Below are 24849 nucleotides of genomic sequence, written 5' to 3' on the forward strand. Positions count from 1 at the left end.
TATTTATTCTTTTACCAAAACCCTTAGGGGTCCCTGGGATCATAACCATTTTCTACCGCTTATTCCCTTTTGGGGTCGCGGGGGGCGCTGGCGCCTATCTCAGCCACAATCGGGCGGAAGGCGGGGTACACCCTGGACAAGTCGCCACCTCATCGCAGGGCCAACACAGATAGACAGACAACATTCACACTCACATTCAAACACTAGGGCCAATTTAGTGTTGCCAATCAACCTATCCCCAGGTGCATGTTTTTGGAAGTGGGAGGAAGCCGGAGTACCCGGAGGGAACCCACGCATTCACGGGGAGAACGTGCAAACTCCACACAGAAAGATCCCGAGCCTGGATTTGAACCCAGGACTGCAGGACCTTCATATTGTGAGGCAGACGCACTAACACCTATGCCACCGTGAAGCCTGAGTGGTGGCCTAAAAGTATATTATATATATATATATATTGCATTGGTTTTTAAAATAAAAAATATGAAAATGGCCCCCGCTTGCTTTGATTTTTCAGTGTGCGGCCCTCAGTGGAAAAAGTTTGGACACCCCTGTTGTAAGATGTCTATGATCGATCTCGTCATACCAATACCACCCGGAAGTCGATGATGTCGATATCGGCGTGGCTCCGCCCCCCCCTGGCAAAGAAGCGGTTGGCCAGTGCGCAGCTAGCATTAGCCGACGTCGCTGCACTTTCATGAGCGTCACAAGAAGCTGCTCGTCATCATAGAAGCACACTTTTTATTTGGATCGCCAAGAGACCTTCGACCAGTGAGGATTAAAAAAATGAGGAGGCGAATAGAGCTGGGTTTGGGGCTGCTTTGCTGGCTCCTTTCTCACTTGAGTCCGTGCTCGGCTTTCTATCTTCCGGGTTTAGCTCCAGTCAGTTTCTGTCAAGCAGGCAAAGGAGCAGAAGATTGTCAGGTAAATTCACTCTCACCTTCTAATATAACATAGTCAGCTATGTTCACACTACTTCTATGTCGCCTTTTACTGCCCCAATCACACGTTCCTTCACGTCGCTGGCTAACGTTAGCCATTGCTTGAAAAGGCCCCGTCTATGTCCTGGAAACAGCAGCAGCTTTGTATGTTTCTTGCACCTTTTGCTGCAATGACGTGGAGCTGCTTTTTGCACTTTTGCCTCAGCTCAAATGAAATGAAGCATCTGCATGCTGGTGTCAAGCCAAAACTCAACACATGCGATATAAATATTGCTGTAATAGAGGGACTCACAGTTTCATTAAAGGCCTACTGAAATGAGATGTTCTTATTTAAACTGGGATAGCAGGTCCATTCTATGTGCCATACTTCATCATTTCGCGTTATTGCCATATTTATGCTGAAAGGATTTAGTAGAGAACATCGGCCTTTAAAGTTCGCAACTTTCGGTGCTAAGAGAAAAGCCCTGCCTGTACCGGAAGTCGCCGATGATGACGTCACATGTTTGATGGCTCTGTCACGCCAAATTTCTTCCCCCCTACAAAAACATTCCCCCCGGAAGAAATTTGGCATGACAGCCCCTCCAATGCCTGAAGGACCCCAATGAGGGCGTGACAATATCAAGTTATATGACTCTTAAGGGTAACAGCTGCAAAAATAGGTTGAAACGTTAGCATGCTGGAATGCTAATATTTTTTCCTCACCGTTATTTTTCACCGATGACAATCAGCCAATTCTAATGCTTTTAAAACAGGCAACTGCATGGGCTGCTTTAAGGTCCTTCCAGCCTCATTGGGGTCCTTCAAGTAGTTTCTTCCGGGGGGAAGGTTTTTGTAGGGGGGAAGAAATTTGGCGTGACAGCTCTTCACATATTCACATTGTTTTTATTGGGAGCCTCCAACAAAAAGGGCTATTTGGACCGAGAAAACGACAATTTCCCCATTAATTTGAGCGAGGATGAACGATTCGTGTTTGAGGATATTGATAGCGACGGACTAGAAAAAAAAAAGTAAAAAAAAAAACAACGCAATTGCATTGGGACGGGTTCCGATGTTTTTAGGCACATTTACTAGGTTAATTCTGGGAAATCCCTTATCTTTCTATTGTGTTGCTAGTGTTTTAGTGAGTTTAATAGTACCTGATAGTCGGAAGGGTGTATCCACGGGCGTGACAATACCAAGTTATATGACTCTTAAGGGTTACAGCTGCAAAAATAGGTTGAAACGTTAGCATGCTGGAATGCTAATATTTTTTCCTCACCGTTAAGGGGTTACAGCTGCAAAATTAGCGAAACAAAAATAGCTTGAAAGGTTAGCGTGCTGGAATGCTAATATTTTTTCCTCACCGTTATTTTTCACCTATTACAATCAGCCAATTCTAATGCTTTTAAAACAGGCAACTGCATGGGCTGCTTTAAGGTCCTTCCACCCTCATTGGGGTCCTTCAAGTAGTTTCTTCTGAGGGGAAGGTTTTTGTAGGGCGGAAGAAATTTGGCATGACAGCCCCTCCAATGCCTGAAGGACCCCAATGAGGGCGTGACAATACTAAGTTATATGACTCTTAAGGGTTACAGCTGCAAAAATAGGTCGAAATGTTAGCATGCTGGAATGCTAATATTTTTTCCTCACCGTTAAGGGTTATAGCTGCAAAAATAGCTTGAAAGGTTAGCATGCTGGAATGCTAATATTGTTTCCTCACTGTTATTTTTCACCTATGACAATCAGCCAATTCTAATGCTTTTAAAACAGGCAGCTGCGTGGGCTGCTTTAAGGTCCTTCCACCCTCATTGGGGTCCTTCAAGTAGTTTCTTCCGGGGGGAAGAAATTTGGCATGACAGCCCCTCCAATGCCTGAAGGACCCCAATGAGGGTGTGACAATACCAAGTTATATGACTCTTAAGGGTAACAGCTGCAAAAATAGGTTGAAACGTTAGCATGCTGGAATGCTAATATTTTTTCCTCACCGTTATTTTTCACCTATGACAATCAGCCAATTCTAATGCTTTTAAAACAGGCAACTGCATGGGCTGCTTTAAGGTCCTTCCAGCCTCATTGGGGTCCTTCAAGTAGTTTCTTCCGGGGGGAAGGTTTTTGTAGGGGGGAAGAAATTTGGCGTGACAGCTCTTCACATATTCACATTGTTTTTAATGGGAGCCTCCAACAAAAAGGGCTATTCGGACCGAGAAAACGACAATTTCCCCATTAATTTGAGCGAGGATGAACGATTCGTGTTTGAGGATATTGATAGCGACGGACTAGAAAAAAAAAAGTAAAAAAAAAAACAACGCAATTGCATTGGGACGGGTTCCGATGTTTTTAGGCACATTTACTAGGTTAATTCTGGAAAATCCCTTATCTTTCTATTGTGTTGCTAGTGTTTTAGTGAGTTTAATAGTACCTGATAGTCGGAAGGGTGTATCCACGGGCGTGACAATACCAAGTTATATGACTCTTAAGGGTTACAGCTGCAAAAATAGGTTGAAACGTTAGCATGCTGGAATGCTAATATTTTTTTCCTCACCGTTAAGGGTTACAGCTGCAAAATTAACGAAACAAAAATAGCTTGAAAGGTTAGCATGCTGGAATGCTAATATTTTTTCCTCACCGTTATTTTTCACCTATGACAATCAGCCAATTCTAATGCTTTTAAAACAGGCAGCTGCATGGGCTGCTTTAAGGTCCTTCCACCCTCATTGAGGTCCTTCAAGTAGTTTCTTCCGGGGGGAAGGTTTTCGTAGGGCGGAAGAAATTTGGCGTGACAGCTCTTCACATATTCACATTGTTTTTAATGGGAGCCTCCAACAAAAAGGCCTATTCGGACCGAGAAAACGACAATTTCCCCATTAATTTGAGCGAGGATGAACGATTCGTGTTTGAGGATATTGATAGCAACAGACTAGAAAAAAAAAAGTTAAAAAAAAAACAACGCAATTGCATTGGGACGGGTTCCGATGTTTTTAGACACATTTACTAGGTTAATTCTGGGAAATCCCTTATCTTTCTATTGTGTTGCTAGTGTTTTAGTGAGTTTAATAGTACCTGATAGTCGGAAGGGTGTATCCACGGGCGTGACAATACCAAGTTATATGACTCTTAAGGGTTACAGCTGCAAAAATAGGTTGAAACGTTAGCATTCTGGAATGCTAATATTTTTTCCTCACCGTTAAGGGTTACAGCTGCAAAATTAGCGAAACAAAAATCGCTTGAAAGGTTAGCATGCTGGAATGCTAATATTTTTTCCTCGCCGTTATTTTTCACCTATGACAATCAGCCAATTGTAATGCTTTTAAAACAGGCAGCTGCGTGGGCTGCTTTAAGGTCCTTCCACCCTCATTGGGGTCCTTCAAGTAGTTTCTTCCGGGGGGGAAGGTTTTTGTAGGGGGGAAGAAATTTGGCGTGACAGCTCCTCACATATTCACATTGTTTTTAATGGGAGCCTCCAACAAAAAGGGCTATTCGGACCGAGAAAACGACAATTTCCCCATTAATTTGAGCGAGGATGAACGATTCGTGTTTGAGGATATTGATAGCGACAGACTAGAAAAAAAAAGTTTAAAAAAAAAACAACGCAATTGCATTGGGACGGTTTCCGATGTTTTTAGACACATTTACTAGGTTAATTCTGGGAAATCCCTTATCTTTCTATTGTGTTGCTAGTGTTTTAGTGAGTTTAATAGTACCTGATAGTCGGAAGGGTGTATCCACGGGTGTGTTGACGCGCTTTTCTCCGGTAAGAACTGACTTTTTAACCACAATTTTCTCACCAAAACCTGCTGGTGGACATGTGGTAGGGAACCATGTTCCCTTGACCGCGCTCTGATCCATAGGAAAGTTTCACCTCCAGGAATTTTAAACAAGGAATCACCGTGTGTTTGTGTGGCAAACGGCTAAAGCTTCCCAACTCCGTCTTTCTACTGTGACTTCTCCAATATTAATTGAACAAATTGCAAAAGATTCAGCAACACAGATGTCCAAAAAACTGTATAATTATGCCGTTAAAGCAGACGACTTTTAGCTGTGTGTGTGCGCAGCGCTCATACTTCCTAAAAAACCCGTGACGTCTTGCGTACACGTCATCGTTGCACGACGTTTCGAAGACGAAACTCCCGGGAAATTTAAAATTGTAATTTAGTAAACTAAAACGGCCGTATTGGCATGTGTTGCAATGTTAATATTTCATCATTGATATATAAACTATCAGACTGCGTGGTGGGTAGTAGTGGCTTTCAGTAGGCCTACTGAAATGAGATTTTCTTATTTAAACGGGGATAGCAGGTCCATTCATCGTGTCATACTTCATCATTTCGCGATATTGCCATATTTTTGCTGAAAGGATTTAGTAGAGAACATCGAGGATTAAGTTCGCCACTTTTGGTCGCTAATAAAAAAGCCTTGCCTGTACCAGAAGTAGCAGACGACGTGCGAGTGACGTCACGGGTTGTGGAGCTCCTCACATCCTCACATTGTTTACAATCATGGCCAGCAGCAGCGAGAGCGATTGCGACCGAGAAAGCAATGATTTCCCTAGGGCTGGGCAATATTGCCTTTTTTTTAATAGCGCGATATTTTTAGGCTATATCGCGGTATACGATATATATTACGATATTTTGCCTTGGCCTTGAATGAACATTTGATTCATATAATCACAGCAGTATGATGATTCTATGTGTATACATGAAAACATTCTTCTTCATACTGCATTCATATATGCTACTTTTAAACTTTCATGCAGAGAGGGAAGTAAATTGAGCAAAAGTGTATTTATTGAAGTTATTAAGCAATGGCACAAACATTCAAGTCATTTCCAAAACCTAAAGTGCAAGATTGTCAGAGACATATTAAGTGTCAATTAAAAATGAGCTGCATAATAAATGATAAATGGGTTGTACTTGTATAGCGCTTTTCTACCTTCAAGGTACTCAAAGCGCTTTGACACTACTTCCACATTTACCCATTCACACACACATTCACACACTGATGGAGGGAGCTGCCATGCAAGGCGCCAACCAGCACCCATCAGGAGCAAGGGTGAAGTGTCTTGCTCAGGACACAACGGACGTGACAAGGTTGGTTCTAGGTGGGATTTGAACTAGTGACCCTCGGGTTGCGCACGGCCACTCTCCCACTGCGCCACGCCGTCCCTTATTATTTCCTAATAGGAAATCAAATAGTATTCGTCCTTCACTATGTGGTATGTTACTAAAATTATGAAATTCTCTTCATTCTCTAGCAAGTGACTTTTCAAATGATGCTACATATTAGCCGTAATGCTACTTTTTATAGCAACTCTTTCCCCTCCCCCACACTTGACAAATTACGGTTGTCTGTTCGACATATTCCCACTTGAAGCCGAACCACCGCCAGACCATGCAAACCCTGCTGTTTTTATTGGGAATTAAGTCTTCCTTCATTTGTTACCAGATCCGCACCTTCTTTCTCTCGTACGGCTACGTTAGCAGCTAAAGTAGCCCAGTCTGCTATCTCTCTGCTCTGCGAGGGCGGACACGTAAGTGACGTATGACGTGACAGTATGTGACGTTTGTAAGAATATACGCCTGCTTGTCTGTGAGAAGGAAAGACAGGAAAGAGTGAGAAGAGCCTGAAGTGTACGCCCGCAGCTAAAAGCAACTGCGTGAGAACGTATCCTCTATTATTACGATATAGTCATTTTCTATATCGCACAGAGTCAAACCCGCGATATATCTTATATATCGATATATTGCCCAGCCCTAGATTTCCCCATTAAGTTGAGCGAAGATGAAAGATTTGTAGATGAGGAAAGTGAGAGTGAACGACTCGAGAAAAAAAAAAAAAGACTATACAGTGGGAGCGATTTTGATGTTATTAGACACATTTTCTAGGATAATTCTGGAAAATCCCTTATCTGCTTATTGTGTTACTAGTGTTTTAGTGAGATTATATGGTCGTACCTGAAAGTCGAAGGGGTGTGGTCACGAGTGTCTCTTGAGGGAAGCCACGTTTCTCGACGAGGCGAAGCGAAGGCAGCCGGTCGGGCCGGGCTGAGATTTTTTTTCCCCCTCCACGGTGGAAGCATCCCACGTTTGGGGGCGGCCGGTGGGAGGAGGCAAGAGAGTCGCAGCTGCCTCTTTGACAGGTGCACGAGGAACGACGCAAGCTCTCCGCTCATGTCTACGGTCAGAGCCGACTTATTACCACAATTTTCTCACCGAAACCTGCCAGTTGACATGTAGTAGGGAACCATGTTCGCTTGACCGCTCTGTTCCATAGTAAAGTTTCACCATCATCTTTCGGGAATGTAAACAAGGAAACACCGGCTATGTTTGTGTTGCTAAAGGCAGCTGCAATACACCGCTTCCCATCTACATCTTTCTTCTTTGACGTCTCTATTATTAATTGAACAAATTGCAAAAGATTCAGCAACACAGATGTCCAGGATACTGTGTAATTATGCAATTAAAGCAGACTACTGGGATCGGGGCTGGAACAAAATGTCCGCTACAATCGGTCACGTCACGCGCACGCATCATCATACCACAACGTTCTTAACAGGATACTTCGCACAAAATTTAAAATTGCAATTTAGTAAACTAAAAAGGCTGTATTAGTAAGTGTTGCAATGTTAAGATTCCATCATTGATATATAAACTATCAGACTGCGTGGTCGGTAGTAGTGGCTTTCAGTAGGCCTTTAAGACAACTTGACAATTTTGCCATTCAACCACTTGAGTTTGCACTTTGATAAAGTAAACATGTGTTTTTGTTTGACAGACGGAGATACAGCTGTTTGTCAACCGCTTGGATTCTGTGGAGTCCGTCTTGCCTTATGAGTATGACATGTAAGTCACATCTTCACGGTCTCATGCCCTGGTGGAAAAACTCAAGGCCCACCACATCATTTTAAGGTGGCTAATCACGTCATTTTAAAGTGCCCTGTCACCTTCTAATGTGGCCCCCGACAAAATTTAACTGGCCTGCCACATCATTTTACGTACATATATACATCATATGTATATATGTAAGTGTGTGTGAATTTAAATGTATTTTATAAAGACAATATATAGCAGCAACCACTGAATTGAATTATATTATATATATTATTGTATAATATATTGTATATATATATATATATATATTGTATATGTATGGGGGTGGGACCTAATAAAAATTGACCCACCACATTCTAATGTGGCCCGCCACATCATTTTATGTGGTGTCCCACATGATGTGGCGTCCCACGTTCTAATGTGGCCTACTACATCATTTTTTGTGGTTTGCCACGTTCCAATGTGCCCTGCCACATTATAATGTGGCCCGCTACATAATTTTATGCGGTTTGCCATATCATTATAAGGTGCCCTACCACATCATTTTATTAGTTCGAAATTGGGCCGCAACATAATTTTATGTGCCCTGCCACATTCTGACGTAGCCTGCCACATAAATTGTGCTTTGCCACGTTCTAATGTGGCCCGCCATATCATTTTATGTGGTTTGCCATGTTCTAACGTGCCCTGCCACGTCATTTGTGTGACCTGCTAGCTTCTAATATCCCCCGCCACATTCTAATGTGGCCCGCCACATCATTTTATGTGGTTTGCTATATCATTATAAGGTGTCGTACCACATAATTTTATGTGCCCTGCCAGGTTCTAATGTGGCCCGCAACATAATTTAATTGGCCTGCCACATCATTTTAGATTAGATTAGATAGTACTTTATTTATTCCGTCAGGAGAGTTCCTTCAGGAAAATTACAATTTTCAGCACAATCCCATTCAAGATCAGACAAACATTAAAGGGAGACAGAACAGGATCGCTGACGGGTCTGCCAGCTTCCAGCGCCCCTTACAAAAAAAGATGAGATACAGGTAAACAAGGGGGGGAGAAAAAAATGTAAGATTAAAATAAAATAAATAAAAAATCAGTCTTAGCCTGGGCCCTGGAGAGGGGGTGCAGACTGAGGCCAAGGGGAAAAAACAACAACTCATAGCCATAGTACACATCCCTCTTACATGTGTGTAAGAGGGAGACATCAAACATCAAAGAACACATAGGACATTATAGACATTAAAGCAGCAGATACAACCAGACACTTCTACATACAGCTATGAATAAAAAGTAAAAGAAACATATCCACTGTGGTGGCCTCTGCGGTGTTCCACGCCATCGTCCGCTGGGGTGGAGGGAGGATGGCCAGAGACAGGAGCAGACCCAACAAAGCAACCAAGACAGCCGACTCCACTCTCGGCCAGTGTCCAGTCCGCATGGATGAGCGATGATACGTCCAAGGAGACTGAGGTGTCCGACACCTGCTCACCCAGCCAAGACACCGCGAAGCCTCTCCGTCCCAGCGCTCAGTGCCAGCTCCGCAGTTCTGTCCCCTCATCCGCATCTCCTCCAGTCCCTCCAAACCGACTCCGGTGTGGCAGAGACCCAGCAGCTGGTCTGCATGGCCAAAAGGCTCCCGGGAGGCAGATCCAGAAGTCCACAAAAAAACACCACAGAGGTCACAGTCCCAAAGGGTCCCGGACCAAAAGGCAAAAAAATATAATAACACATGAAAACAAGAGGGAAACACAAAAGGATGATACAAGAGCACAGAGCTCCTGCCTACAGCAGCCACTACAGCAGCGCCATCTTGGGGAAAAAAAAAAAAATTTGTGTCCTGTCACATCATTTTATGTGTCCTGCCACTAGGGGTGTAACGGTACATGTATTTGTATTGAACTGTTTCGGTACGGGGGCTTCGGTTCGGTTCAGAGGTGTATCGAACGAGTTCCACACGGACATATAAGTAGCGCACCTCATGTTGTGTAAACAATGCACACCGAGGCACCATGAATTGATTAACGTGGACCCCGACTTATAAAAAAGTTGAAAATCTTATTGGGGTGTTACCATTTAGTGGTCAATTGCACGGAATATGTACTGTACTGTGCAATCTACTAATAAAAGTTTAAATTAAAAAAAAAACTACACACAGCAAGCTAGCAGCAACCGCGGGTTACGATAGACTGACCATACCTCCTCTTTTCCCCGGACATGTCCTCTTGCGGGGCTGTACATGTGGAGTTTCTTAAATGCCTCAAATGTCCGGCATTTTAAGTTAGGCTTGCGTGTATTTTTAATGTATGTTCAGGGTTAAGAAGGGGTTAAAAAAAAAAAAAGTGTGCGCAGGCAACATTGGTGAGGGAGGGGGAGACACAGAGAGAGCGAGAGAGTTATGATAAACTTACATGCGTCGCCAGGCTCTGCTTTTTACCCATAGATTTCAGATTTTATTTTTTATTATCTAAAGCAGGAGTGTCAAAAGTGTGCCCCGGAGGCCAATGGCGGCCCTTAGCTAATGTTTTAAAGGCCCACAACACATTCTAAAAATACTATTAAAATAAACAAAAACAATCAAAAGTGAAATACAAAAGCTTAAAGGCTAAATGTAATTTAGAAATGGTTGCAACGTTGACTAATAAAACAAAGCTGTTTTTTTTTCTTTCAAATTGTGATTGCTCAAAACATAATGTTGAATCAAAATCAATGTTATTATGAATTATTGACCTATCCAAGTTTCCAAATACTTCACATCAAATGTTTTACTAAGAAAATAATTTTGGTGGAAAATTTAGCAAATTTGTTAAATAAATAACCAAATATTTATATTTTGTTGTTTTCCTACTGTACCGAAAATGAACCGAACCGTGACCTCTGAACCGAGGTACATACCGAACCGAAATTTGTGTGTACCGTTGCACCCCTACCTGCCACATCATTTTGTGTGTCCTGCCACATTCTGACGTAGCCTGCCACATCATTTGTGCCCTGCCACCTTCTAATGTGGCCCGCCATATAATTTTATGTGGTTTGCCGTGTTCTAACGTGGCCTGCCACGTCATTTGTGTGACCTGCTAGCTTCATTGTGGCCTGCCACATAATTTAATTGGCCTGCCAGATCATTTTATGTGTCGTGCCACATCATTTTATGTGTCCTACTACGTTCTAAGGTGGCCTGCCACATAATTTGAAGTGCCCTGCCACGTTCTAATGTGGCCCGCCACCTAATTTTAGGTCGTTTGCCACGTTCGAAAACGGCCCGCCACATCATTTTATGTGCCCTGCCACCTTGTAACGTGGCCTGCCACATAATTTTATGTGGTTTGCCATACCATTATAAGGTGCCCTACCACATAATTTTTTGTGCCCTGCCACGTTCTAATAGATAGATAATAATAATAATAATGCTAATAGTAATACTACTACTACTAATAATAATACATTTTATCTATAAGGCGCCTTTCTGGGCACTTAAGGACACCGTACAAAATTGATAAAGTACAAAAAGATAGTACTTTTGTACAATAAAGTACAAAACAATAGTACTTTAGTGATTCCTTCAGGAGAGTTCTGCGGCCCGACACATCATATTATTTCGCCATAAGATTTTAATGTGTACCGCCAAATCATTTAAGGTGTTGGCCACGTCATTAATTTATGTGATTTTCCCTATTTTAATGTGTTCAGCAAAAACATTTTATTGTGTCATCCTATTGAATTCTAATGTGCCCCGGCCACATCAATCAATCAATGTTTTCTTATATAGCCCTAAATCACTAATGTCTCAAAGGGCTGCACATCATTTTGTGTTGTTTGCCATATCATTTTATGTGCTCTGCCACCTTTTTATGTGGCCTTCCACACAATTTTGTGTTTGGCCACATCATTTTATGTTGCCTGCCACGTTGAACCACGACATTATTTTGTGTTGTTTGCTATATCATTTTACTGTGCCCCGCCACGGCGTTCTAATGTGGCACGCCGCATCATTTTATTGTTTTTCCAATTCATTTATGTGGCCTGCAAAAGCGCACTCTGGCTGAATGTATTTGTTCTTTTAATTTTGACAGAAAAATGTTGCACACGCAACTGCTTTTGTTTTACACTTAATATTATCTGATGTTCCATTTTTGTGGTTATCCAAAATAACAACTTTAATGTCTGCTTGTCATCTTGACTTATGATTTCAAAACAAGCTATCCATGCTTCTGTAAAAAATATAATTATCAAAAACAGTTGCCTACTATGTGTTTATGTTCATGTACATTCACTGTTGTAATTGCAATGTGGCCTGCAATAATGATGACTTTGACACCCCTGGTCTAATGTATTTTTGGATAATCCTACAGCTGAATATTATCCTAATTCATTTTTGATTGTTTTAAGGTTTGACTTTTGCAAGGATGCAAAGGAAAAGAGGCCTTCCGAGAACCTTGGGCAGGTTTTGTTTGGAGAACGCATCGAGTCCTCACCGTACAAGGTGGAGCCTTACCCCGCCTAATGTTCTATTTATACAAACAATTTACTCATTACTCTTTTATGCATCCCATTGTTCTTTGTAGTTCAACTTCAATCAAGATGTCAAGTGCAAGGCGGTGTGCACAAAGACATACAAGAAAGACAACCAGGAGGACACAAACAAGCTAGATTTCTTTAAAATGGGAATGGAGCTCAACTATCAGCACCACTGGTGAGTTCTTACCATGAGCACAATAAGGAACCTGGGGACTTGCGCTTGAGCCACTGGCTTCCGTTTCAGGATTGTTGACAACATGCCGGTCACGTGGTGTTACGACGTGGAAGATAATCAGAAATACTGCAACCCTGGCTTCCCTATTGGCTGCCTGGTTACCGCTGACGGTAAACCTAAGGACGCTTGTGTCATTAATGTGAGTTGGGATTTGCGCGTGCTCACACCATTTATGCTAAAAAAGTGTTTACAGCTCGACTATGGACTCACTGAATGTGTGCATTTCAGGCCGAGTTCAACAAGAAGAACACATTTTACGTCTTCAACCACGTAGACATCAAGATCACCTACCACAGCGGAGAGGCCGATGGATGGAGCGGAGCTCGGCTGGTTGCTGCCACTCTGGAACCCAAAAGGTAAACAGGGTGGAACCTACTAGCAGACTTAAGTATGTTGGCTTCATAGTCAAAATATCAGGGTTTGGATGTCCAGCGGGGCATATCTGCGTGGAGTTTGCATGTCTTTCTGCGGCTGCATCCCAAAACCATGCATCTTTGGTCAATTGAACCCTCGCTCGTCAAATCAAATCAAACTTTGTTTATGAAGTGCTTTTCATACATAACAGAAATGCAGTTGCTAATAAAATAATAAAATCCTCCGAAGAGCAGGGAAACCTGCGAAACAGGCTTGTAGGTTCCTAATGAAGCCTTAGCTTGACGCTCCTCTACTTTCTCCTGCTCCCGCTTGCTGTGCCAACAACAAACAAAACCCCAGACTAGGGCTGGGCGATATATCGATATATACTATCGCGGGTTTGTCTCTTTGCGATATAGAAAATGACTATATCGTAATATTCGAATATATACGTTCTCACGCAGGAGTTTTAGCTGCGGGCGTACACTTCAGGCTCTCCTCGCTCTTTCCTGTCTCCTTCTAACAGACAAGCAAGCGCACATTCTTACATACTGTCACATACTGTCACGTCATACGTCGCATACACGCCCTCGCAGGGCAGAGAGCTAGCGGTGTGGCTAATGTTAGTTGCTAACGTAGCCGTACGAGACAAAGAAGGTGCAGATCTGGTAACAAATGAAGGAAGACTTAATTCCCAATAAAAACAGCAGGGTTTCCATGGTCTGGCGGTGGTTCGGCTTTAAGTGGGAATATGTCGAACAGACAACCGTAGTTTGTCAAGTGTGGGGGGGAAAAAGAGTTGCTATAAAAAGTAGCATTACTGCTAATATGTAGCATCATTTGTTAAGTCACTCGCTAGAGAATGAAGAGACTTTCATAACCTTAGTAACATACCACGTAGTGAAGGACAAATACTATTTGATTTCCTATTATGCAGCTCGTTTTTATTTGACACTTAAAATGTCTCTCAAAAATCTATCTTGCAATTTATGTTTTGGAAATGACTTGAATGTTTGTGCCATTGCTTAATAACTTTAATAAATACACTTTTGCTCAATTGACTTTGTTGTGATTTCGCTCTGCATGAAAGTTTAAAAGTAGCATATATGAATGCAGTAAGAAGAAGAATGTTTTAATCTAGACACATATAATCGTCATACTGCTGTGATTATATGCATCAAGTGTTCATTCAAGGCCAAGGCAAACTATCGTAATATATATCGTATATCGCGATATGGCCTAAAAATATCGCGATATTAAAAAAAGCCAATATCGCCCAGCCCTACCCCAGACGCTCAGCTTCGTTTTGTATCGTTTACTTCTCAACTTAATCATTCGAAAACGTCAAAATGTAACGATGTGGGAACAAATGAATGGCAAAATAAAGCGAGTTTGTTACAGTAAGAAAGAGGTAGAATAAACTCTGCGTCTCGATTTCACCATACCTGACTGCCATTACCCATAATGCACTGTGTCCAAACCATTTTACCACACAGATCCTTTCGACACTTATGCAATTAAACAGTTACATATTCTGCACTATATAAAATAGTACGCCATCAAATTATTCAGACAAATGTAATAATTACAAATAAAGTGTACCTTATAATTATTTTAAGCATGCAATATATAATTTTTTGTATTATTTAAATAAAGTAAATAATCCCCTTTTGGCTGAATAAACATAAAGCACCTTCCATAAAATGTAAATGAACTTAAACAGCATTTAGGCTCCTACAAGTCTTGTCGGGATGATACAGCCTCTGTTTTTTTCCTGACATGTATTCCACTCTATTGAGCACTGTATAACGGATAAACCACAGAAGAGCATTTCGGTTCTTGCCCGTAAGTGACAAGGGGAAGAGGATGGATGACTGTTTGTACCTCGGAAGGTTAGCGCCTTTGGTCATTACCTGCTAGTATGTTACTTTTCCAGGTCTATGGCTCTCATCACATTCATCCCTCTTCATAGTCACTGCATTAAAAAGTATTTGTGGAGTTAATTTGATGTTCTTTACAAAGCTTTTTTACTTTCCACAGTGTCAAACACACGGATGAGAAAAAGCCAGATTGTGAAAGCGCAAACCCTATGGAGGTACCTGGACACTTTGACAGTGACGTGTCCATTATTTACACCTACTCTGTCTCTTTTGAGGTAAGGCCTTTGAACTCTGGGGGTCTTTAAAAAAAAAAAAAAAAAATCAAAATGACGATATTTTTCAATGCTTTTTGTAACTACGAAATATAGACTCTTAATTTCTTTAAAATATAATTCTCAAAATAAAAAATACATTACTTTTTCAAGTCAGGTTTTGGGCCGTTTGAGGAACTGTAATTTTTGGGGAATTTTGTTCAGCATTTACAAACTATTTGTATATTAAAGATTAGCACCATTGTTATTAGTTTTAGGAACCGAATCCGAAAAAAAAAAAAGGTTGGCACTGGCCGAATCCTGTCGTTCCTACCGGGCACCGATTAATGTAAAATCCATGTTACAGCACCTGGGTTGTGCGTAACGTCACACCCGGTTGCTGACTCAGCACATTGGCACTTGACGATCACTCCAGCAGGACTTACAGCTTTCTCTGCCAAACTTCCTCTAGGTAGTGTTGCAATTTCCAATGCCAACAAAAACTGGGTGCAAAAAAATTACCCAAATACATTGGCTTTGCTATTGCATGCTACTGAATAGCATTAGCATTTTTAAATTGGGATTTCAACCCCTCCAAATTTGTTAGTAAAAAGTACAACTAAGATGCAAGTTACAATCAAACAGCTAGTGAGTAAAAAGGACAATACACACAGTATACACACTTTTTAGGGTGCAACAAAAGACTAGATTCAGCAGAGACGGAACTGACTAGCCAGCACACCACAAACTCTACACTACTGCTTTCTAACGTCTTGGACTTTCAACTGTGATTACAACTTATTGACATACTTGCAAAGGAGACCCAGAAATGTGATAGTGAAAAGAGATATAATAACTGAACAGCAGTTGCTATAATCAAAATGTTCTTAGTGTTTCAGTCCCAAAAATTATATTTTAGTATCAAAAACAAAATTAATTAACACACAAAAGTACGGAAAATTTGTACTGTCGAATACTCATGTCCACGTCCCAAGAGCGAGCTTATGTAGCCGAGGATCGGACCGCCAAGGGTGAGAAGCTCTGCCATCCGGGAGGAACTCAAAGTAAAGCCGCTGCTCCTCCACATCGAGAGGAGCCAGATGAGGTGGTTCGGGCATCTGGTCAGGATGCCACCCGAACGCCTCCCGAGGGAGGTGTTTAGGGCACGTCCAACCGGTAGGAGGCCACGGGGAAGACCCAGGACACGTTGGGAAGACTATGTCTCCCGGCTGGCCTGGGAACGCCTCGGGATCCCCCGGGAAGAGCTAGACGAAGTGGCTGGGGAGAGGGAAGTCTGGGCTTCCCTGCTAAGGCTGCTGCCCCCGCGACCCGACCTCGGATAAGCGGAAGAAGATGGATGGATGGATGGAATACTCATGTCAATTCGCAGGAACAGCAAATCTGTACCGTACCGGTTCATTTGTAAACGGTACCCATCTCTAATTGTTATTCTGAGAGCTAACGCTAAGGAACTACTTTTAGTACCACAGCGCATCGCTCACGGAGGAAGTACTGCTGCTGTGGAAACACTGACATGCTATGCTGCTCCTTTGCTATTAGACTTTTATTTCTATTTTGTTACCTGAGTGAGGGTTATGATGTTCATCTCAATGGGGAACAAGTCTTTCGCTAAAAGATATTTAAAAAAAAAAAAAAGCAATTCACCTTTAAGAAGTAGAGAGCTTTTTCTTTTTTCTTTTTTTTTTTTTTTTTTACATTTAAGTGGCAATAAACTTGGTTAACTTTCTGTAGAATTGTAATAAATGGCAATGAGTCATTTGAATCATATTATTTTTGACTCAGTTTGTCCAATGACTTGTTACCGTCCTCTAGTTTACTTACATACAGTACAGCTTTTATTTTTGGCTGCATGTTGGGGCGGTTTAGCTCGGTTGCTAGAGTGGCCGTGCCAGCAACTTGAGGGTTGCAAGTTCGATTCCCGCTTCTGCCAACCTAGTCACTGCCGTTGTGTCCTTGGGCAAGACACTTTATCCACCTGCTCCCAGTGCCACCCACACTGGTTTGAATGTAACTTAGATATTGGGTTTCACTATGTAAAGCGCTTTGAGTCACTTGAGAAAAAGCGCTATATAAATATAATTCACTTCACTTCACATTTATCAATGAACTTTGTAAAAAAACTGCAATCTAACAAAAATGTCACATCACTGTATTGTATAATGAAGTCCTTGCTAATACCCAGCCCTAGTAGTAGGTGACTTATTTTACAATAATGGTAAATGGTCACCGCTTTTTTCTACAGGAAAACAACAAAATCAAGTGGGCGTCCCGTTGGGACTACATCCTGGTCTCTATGCCTCACACAAACATTCAGTGGTTTAGGTGGGCGTGCCATCTAATCGACACATTCCCACAAGAGTGTTTAAAGTTTGTAACATTAGTCTTTGTCTCTTAGCATCATGAACTCTCTGGTCATCGTGCTCTTCTTGTCCGGCATGGTTGCCATGATCATGCTGAGAACGCTGCACAAGGACATTGCCAGATACAACCAGGTGGACCAGGTAAACACGTAGCCTGTAGTTAAACATTTCTTGCTTTGTCACTAGGAATGGGTACTGAATTTAGTATTTTTATATATATTTTGTCACTACTAGCGAATACTGACGTACGTAACTCAAACGCTACCATATTAACAAACCTTGTAGCACCTGACGTCACATCAGGTTGCAGACTCTGCAGCGGCTCAAGTAGTCAGCAGGGGAAAAAGGGCTTATTCATAGCGGACTGCCTGTTGGTAATGCTAGAATTTTCCATGCCAACAAAGCAAACACACCTGATTGAAAAGCGCCCATTCACTTTGGATATGCTATGCAGGCTACTTACTAGCATTGGCGATTTTACATGGCAATTCCAACACCGCCAATCAAAACTACAACTTTCATGCACGCTACAGTCAAATAGCTGGTGTCTAAAATTACAATACTATTGCTTCCTGACTATGGCAACACAGAGGACAAACTGAACTGAATATATTTAGTTTGCAAAGATTCTGTCAATTTAATTGTGTTCTCTTCCTGTGTGGAAACAAAGGAAGGTGTTGGGGCAGAAATCAAACATTACTAAGCAATTAGGAGTTAAAAAAAGAATGGTGCAGTGTTACGGAAGAGTAATAAAAGAGAAATCAGAATGAAAAGGCTTTAAACACTTTGGAATTCTCTTATTGCACCCAAAGAACAATGAACCATTTTATGTAGCGTCTGCCATAATTTAGGAGTAGGTTAGAGTAGAATAGAAAGCTTTATTGACATTGTATTAAATGCCTCATGTGCTTTTAAGACACATACAACAATTGGTAAACATTAAAGTCATTACTGTGGCTAAAACTACACAGATAAGACATCTAGCCGATAAAACCCAAATTGTTGAAGATACTGCTACGTGGGTGGTTATGATTGCGCTAATAAATTGGCATCAAGCCAACCAGCTGTGTGTGTGTCTACATATTTATTTGCACAACAGGGAAGCTAGTTAACTACGTAACCCACTATTTAAACTCCTAGCGCACGTCTGAATGCTTATTCTAATGCTGAAGTTTGAAGCAAAGATGGTAATACTCTTATTGCCATCTTTGGCGAGGCATGTTTTAAAGCTTCCGGGTTTAAAGCTTTAACCTTTTCCTTGGTTTTGTAGCCAAAATACTTCCATTGAGCTTCACGTATTCTCTCTATCAACCAGCAGAACTGACGTTTTTTGCCATTTTTTTCCCTACACACTTTCTGCTTTTGTGCGCGAATTGACAAACTAAACATGCACCGCTCGGCAGGATTCAGGTGGGGGAAAAATGTCAGTACAATACTGTACAACTCTAAATTTTAATCTCAAACAAAAGAACATTTACTGTATTTCCTTGAATTGCTGCCGGGGCGCTAATTAATTTAAAACCTCTTCTCACTCCGGCACTTACCAAAGGCATGCGGTAAAGGCAAGCATGCGCTAATTGTTTTAAAACCTCTTCTCACTCCGGCACTTACCAAAGGCATGCGGTAAATTTAGGCCTGCGCTTAAAAATTTCAGTGTGATGTAAGGATACCATCATGAAAAGCACATTTGATAAAAAAAACTTTATTATGGTCTTACCTTTACTTACAAATGAAGTCCATGCGCAGCTCCTTCTGATCAAAAGCATCGATAACTTGTTTATAGAAGTCTTCCTTATCTTACTTCAGTTTTAAAAGTCTCTCTGTCTCGATGGAGATCTTCCTTTATTACCTCCTGCTTCGATTGAAAGTCCAGTTCGGAAAACAGTCCATGTTTAAAGTGCAAGCGAGAGGAAAAAATAAACACAGCTAACTCTTGCTGGTTCAGTTCATGGTCGGTAGGTGTGTAGCCATAGCGCGCTCTCGTTTGGTTGCTCCTGACGTGCAGGCCGCTGCTATCAGTTAGCTCGGCTCCTCGCGTGTAGTGCGGGCGACGACAGAATTATGCTCGGACAACTCCCCCTCCCGTTCTGCTCCGTGGGTGATCTCTTTATCCCACTGCTGCCACCATGAAGTGTTATTGTATAAATAATACACTGGGTATTTATGACTGGAACATGCTTTATTTCAGCCCGGTTGTTTACATAGCCAGCATAAGAGTAGTGGTGTTACATCCTAAAAGGTCTGTCCTGCACCCCCTGCGTCATATCCGTTCCCAGCACATATCACGACAGTTGTTGTCACTTCTTCTGCATCCGAGTAGTCGCAAGAAGGATCACTAGCGCCGGCTACCACCAGGAGGCGGGAGTCATTTAATGACTTATATTTGACACACGCAGCTACGGTATATTAATAAAACATAGCTGCTTACTGTTCTTTTTAGCATATTCAATAGCTTGGACCTTAAATCCTACTGAATAGCTCTTAATCTTCTTCCCTTTATGCGATTCCAAATTATTGAAATCAGCCTCCTCCATTTTGAAAATGATGACGGGGAAGTGTCACTCGTGATGTGACGAGTTTGACCCGGCGGTAATACTAAGCATCCGCTAATTATTTTGTGAAACAAGGCAGGTGCATACTATATACCCGGTGGCAATTCAATGAAATACGGTATTACCACATGAACACACACATGGAAGTACAGAAAATTGGTGCCATTACCGTTTTGCCAGGTGAACATGTACCCATCCCTAGTTGACACTGTAGCACGACTGTATAAGTGGTGGTGTATTTGATTGGGGGAAAAAAGGATCTGTTAGTTTGAGTATCGTCAGAGGTTCCTGCCGTGCGAAAGTACTGAACGTGTTGTCACATTTCACAGGCAGACTTGATAAAGGTTCCAGTGACCACGCTGAAATCCTCTCCCATTTATGTAAGCGTACCAAAAACACCCACATCTGTTGTGGTACTTCAATCAGGTGTGTGTGTGTGTGTGAGGCTGTGAGATGACTGCAACAACACACATGGGAGAGGAATGTAAACATGTGTCAAGACCTGAAGGATACATTGGAGTCGTAGCACAGCAAACTTGTGAGATTTAGTTTACTTTAAGCCACTGTGTAGTCCTTGCTTTTAGCGCTCATGTGATGCACTCTGATGATCAGCCTTCTCATTCTTCTCCTTTCCCCCTACAGGAGGACGCCCAGGAGGAGTCCGGCTGGAAGCAGGTGCACGGGGATGTGTTCCGGCCACCCAGGAAGGGCATGCTGCTCTCCATATTCCTCGGCCAGGGAACGCAGATCTTCATCATGACCTTCATCACCCTCTGTAAGAAGGGCTGGCGATCAATAGCAGCGACCGTACTAGTGTTATAATGTGATGACTTCCCCCGCTGTAGTCCTGGCCTGCCTCGGCTTCCTGTCGCCGGCCAACAGAGGCGCCCTGATGACGTGCTCCGTGGTCCTCTGGGTCCTGCTGGGCACCCCAGCTGGCTACGTGTCAGCACGCCTGTACAAAAGTAAGATGGAAAGTTGTGTTCATGATACAAGTTCGTGTGTGCTCATCTTAACTTTTTTTGCAGCCTTTGGAGGAGAAAAGTGGAAGACAAACGTCCTGTTGACAGCTCTCTTGTGCCCTGGGTTTGTTCACGCTCACAAAATATCTCTTTAGCTGTTTTATTCTATCCATTCTCCTTTTAATATGAGGCTTCTTCAGTATCGTGTTTGCCGACTTCTTCCTGATGAACCTGATCCTTTGGGTGGAGGGGTCCTCAGCAGCCATCCCCTTCGGGACCCTGGTAGCAATCCTGGCCCTGTGGTTCGGAATTTCCGTGCCGCTCACCTTCATCGGTGCCTACTTTGGATTCAAGAAGGCCGTACGTATCGTGTAGAGCATCTTACTGCTAAACACAATGCATCCTGGGACAGAAATGTTTCCCGTTGGAAATAATATAATCAGGAGCATCAAAAAAATCTATTTTCCATTTCATCTTGATTTTTATTTGTAATGACTCTTCTTCGATTAAAAAAAAATCTATTTTAAAAAAGCATTTTATTTTATTTTTCCCAGTTTAGCCACTCAGACAAATCATACTGTAGATGTAGATGATCTATATCTGCTGTAAACATTTACATGAAACAAGAGAATTGTTGGATACTTCTCCTGTTGCCTTATTTATATTTGACTTTATTAATCATTTAGCTATAATTTTATTAAACCTCTTTTCTTATAAGTAATATAAAAAAAAGACATAAGATCTGTTTTTTTTTTTATGGAATGATGTAGTTAATCATAAAAATGTGACCCAATGTAAATAAAACACATTTTACATTTTGAATCGAGAATATTTTTAAATTAAATCTTTATACCCAAGAATGGAATGGTGTAGTGGCCAAAGATCCTCATCCCTAACAATAATGCAGTCATCCTCAAACTCCATTAAATGGACCTGTTAAATAAAACACTTGCCTTGTTTTAATGAATATTTGGGCCTTCTACACTACTGGTATTTTAATGCCATTATGGTAGTACTTAATGAATACTTAGGTCTACTGCACTACTGTATTTAATGTTGTCATTATGGTGGTACTTAATGAATACTTAGGTCTACTACACTACTGTATTTAATGTTGTCATTATGGTGGTACTTAATGAATACTTAGGTCTACTACACTACTGTATTTAATGTTGTCATTATGGTGGTACTTAATGAATACTTAGGTCTACTACACTACTGTATTTAATGTTGTCATGATGGTGGTACTTAATGAATACTTAGGTCTACTACACTACTGTATTTAATGTTGTCATGATGGTGGTACTTAATGAATACTTAGGTCTACTACACTACTGTATTTAATGTTGTCATGATGGTGGTACTTAATGAATACTTAGGTCTACTACACTACTGTATTTAATGTTGTCATAATGGTGGTACTTAATGAATACTTAGGTCTACTACACTACTGTATTTAATGTTGTCATGATGGTGGTACTTAATGAATACGTAGGTTGACTACACTACTGTATTTAATGTTGTCATGATGGTGGTACTTAATGAATACTTAGGTCTACTGCACTACTGTATTTAATGTTGTCATGATGGTGATACTTAATGAATACTTAGTTCTACTACACTACTGTATTTAATGTTGTCATGATGGTGGTACTTAATAAATACTTAGGTCTACTACACTACTGTATTTGATGTTGTCATTATGGTGTTACTTAATGAATACTTAATTCTACTACACTACTGTATTTAATGTTGTCATTATGGTAGTACTTAATGTATCCTTAGGTCTACTACACTACTGTATTTAATGTTGTCATTATGGTGGTACTTAATGAATACTTAGGTCTACCACACTACTGTATTTAATGTTGTCATTATGGTGGTACTTAATGAATACTTAGGTCTACCACACTACTGTATTTAATGTTGTCATTATGGTGGTACTTAATGAACTTAATGAATACTTAGGTCTACCACACTACTGTATTTAATATTGTCATTATGGTGTTACTTAATGAATACTTAAGTCTACTACACTACTGTATTTAATGTTGTCGTTATGGTAGTACTTAATGTATCCTTAGGTCTACTACACTACTCTATTTAATGTTGTCATTATGGTGGTACTTAAAGAATACTTTGGTCTACTACACTACTGTATTTAATGTTGTCATTATGGTGGTACTTAATGAATACCTATGTCTACTACACTACTGTATTTAATGTTGTCATGATGGCGGTACTTAATGAAAACTTAGGTCTACTACGCTACTGTATTTAATGTTTTCTGAGGTGGTACTTAATGAATACTTAGTCTACTACACTACTGTATTTAATGTTATCATTATGGTGGTACTTAATGAATACTTAGGTCTACTACACTACTGTATTTAATGTTGTCATGATGGTGGTACTTAATGAATACTTGGGTCTACTACACTACTGTATTTAATGTTTTCTGAGGTGGTACTTGCTGAAATACGTTTCAGAAACACTGCATTAATAAAATATGTCCTGGGGTCAATCTTTTTAAGAGTCATAAGTATAAAAAGCAGTGTATTAAACACTTTCAACAAGAAAAATATAACATCGTGGACAAAAGTATTGTAACACCATTAGTGTTAGCTCAAGTGGATGTTTATCCAGAAGCTAAGAAAAGCCAGTCACAGTTACTATCTTGATGCCAACGTGCATGTTTTGTGAGATTTGAGAGACTGTTTCCCCAATATTTGGTCAAATTCTCAATGTGGACATTTATTTTCAGTTTCTACTGGAAAATAATTGCATATCTGTTTGTACTTTTTTTGCTCATGCAGGCAATCGGGCAACCAGTGAGAACCAATCAAATCCCCCGCCAAATTCCCGAGCAGTCGTTCTTCACCAAGCCTATTCCCGGAATAGTGATGGGGGGCATCCTGCCCTTTGGCTGCATCTTCATCCAACTCTTCTTCATCCTCAATAGCATTTGGTAAGCGGCTTGGTGGGAATGCTCATTTCACTTGTCTCGCTCATGTTTAAAATACAATTTTTTTTTATTGTACTGTGAAAGGTCCCATCAGATGTACTACATGTTCGGCTTCCTGTTCCTGGTTTTCATCATTCTGCTCATCACATGCTCGGAGGCCACCATTCTGCTCTGCTACTTCCACTTATGTGCTGAGGTACACAAACACAATCAATCAACACTTACAGGGTGTTAAATTGTCCTCATTTGTGTGTCCAGGACTACCACTGGTGGTGGCGATCCTTCCTGACCAGCGGCTTCACCGCGGTCTACCTCTTCATATACGCCGTGCATTATTTCTTATCCAAGCTGCAAATCATCGGCGCAGCCAGCACCTTCCTCTACTTCGGATATACCATGATCATGGTCCTCATCTTCTTCCTCTTCACAGGTGAGCCTCACCGCAGCAAATTAAAGCCCGTAAGCAGCAGCCGTTCAATGAATGTCCAAGCCTTAAAGGGACGTGTCCTTTTTCAGTGGTACTATCAGGATCCCCATCCTGGTACAAGCGCAATATAGCACCAGGAAGTTGTTAAAGCTATTGTGAAACTGTTGTCTCTGCATAGATGAGTCAGCACTGATAAAGATCTTTTTCATACAGATCAGGTCACTCGTAGAGTGCATGAAAATGTGGCCTTTAAAAACATCATAAGCTATTAATCCAACCGGAAGTTTATTATTGTGGTATAGAGCTGCACTGCATCATATTGATGTAAGTAAGTGCAGGGGCCAAATATTACAAGCATTTATCATCAATACAAAGCATAAACAATACATAAGTATCCCCATTAAAAAAAACGAATAAACAAGAGCTCCCACTTTTTCGTTTATTTTTAATTGTTTGAGTCTCAATTTAAAAGTGAAGTGAATGGAGATGAGTGATTTGGGATAGTGGCGCTGTGTGAAATAAATAGTCCTTTTCCCCCCACATCCCCATACTCATCCCTTTCACATTTATTAGCTCAGTAGTT

General features: G+C 41.2%; 1 protein-coding gene across 2 annotated transcripts in view; it reads left to right on the forward strand.

The window, feature by feature from the left end:
- Window positions 1-619: 619 nt before the first annotated feature.
- The window catches only part of LOC133552673 (transmembrane 9 superfamily member 2-like), a 34803-nt gene continuing 10573 nt past the window's right edge, over window positions 620-24849 (forward strand). The window contains exons 1-17 of one of the 2 annotated variants that reach the window (XM_061900040.1): window positions 620-921; window positions 7686-7753; window positions 12131-12224; window positions 12307-12434; window positions 12504-12633; window positions 12723-12850; window positions 14889-15003; window positions 17243-17322; window positions 17396-17501; window positions 20242-20292; window positions 20555-20687; window positions 20758-20877; window positions 20941-20998; window positions 21075-21234; window positions 23691-23842; window positions 23924-24035; window positions 24098-24269. In XM_061900040.1, the coding sequence (XP_061756024.1) occupies window positions 784-921; window positions 7686-7753; window positions 12131-12224; window positions 12307-12434; window positions 12504-12633; window positions 12723-12850; window positions 14889-15003; window positions 17243-17322; window positions 17396-17501; window positions 20242-20292; window positions 20555-20687; window positions 20758-20877; window positions 20941-20998; window positions 21075-21234; window positions 23691-23842; window positions 23924-24035; window positions 24098-24269 (1945 nt within the window). In that variant the 5' untranslated portion in view covers window positions 620-783. The remainder of the gene's footprint in view (window positions 922-7685; window positions 7754-12130; window positions 12225-12306; window positions 12435-12503; window positions 12634-12722; window positions 12851-14888; window positions 15004-17242; window positions 17323-17395; window positions 17502-20241; window positions 20293-20554; window positions 20688-20757; window positions 20878-20940; window positions 20999-21074; window positions 21235-23690; window positions 23843-23923; window positions 24036-24097; window positions 24270-24849) is intronic. The other variant, XM_061900041.1, reaches the window with a different exon arrangement.

This window comes from Nerophis ophidion, linkage group LG05, assembly GCF_033978795.1.
Source record: "Nerophis ophidion isolate RoL-2023_Sa linkage group LG05, RoL_Noph_v1.0, whole genome shotgun sequence".
NCBI lineage: Eukaryota > Metazoa > Chordata > Actinopteri > Syngnathiformes > Syngnathidae > Nerophis > Nerophis ophidion.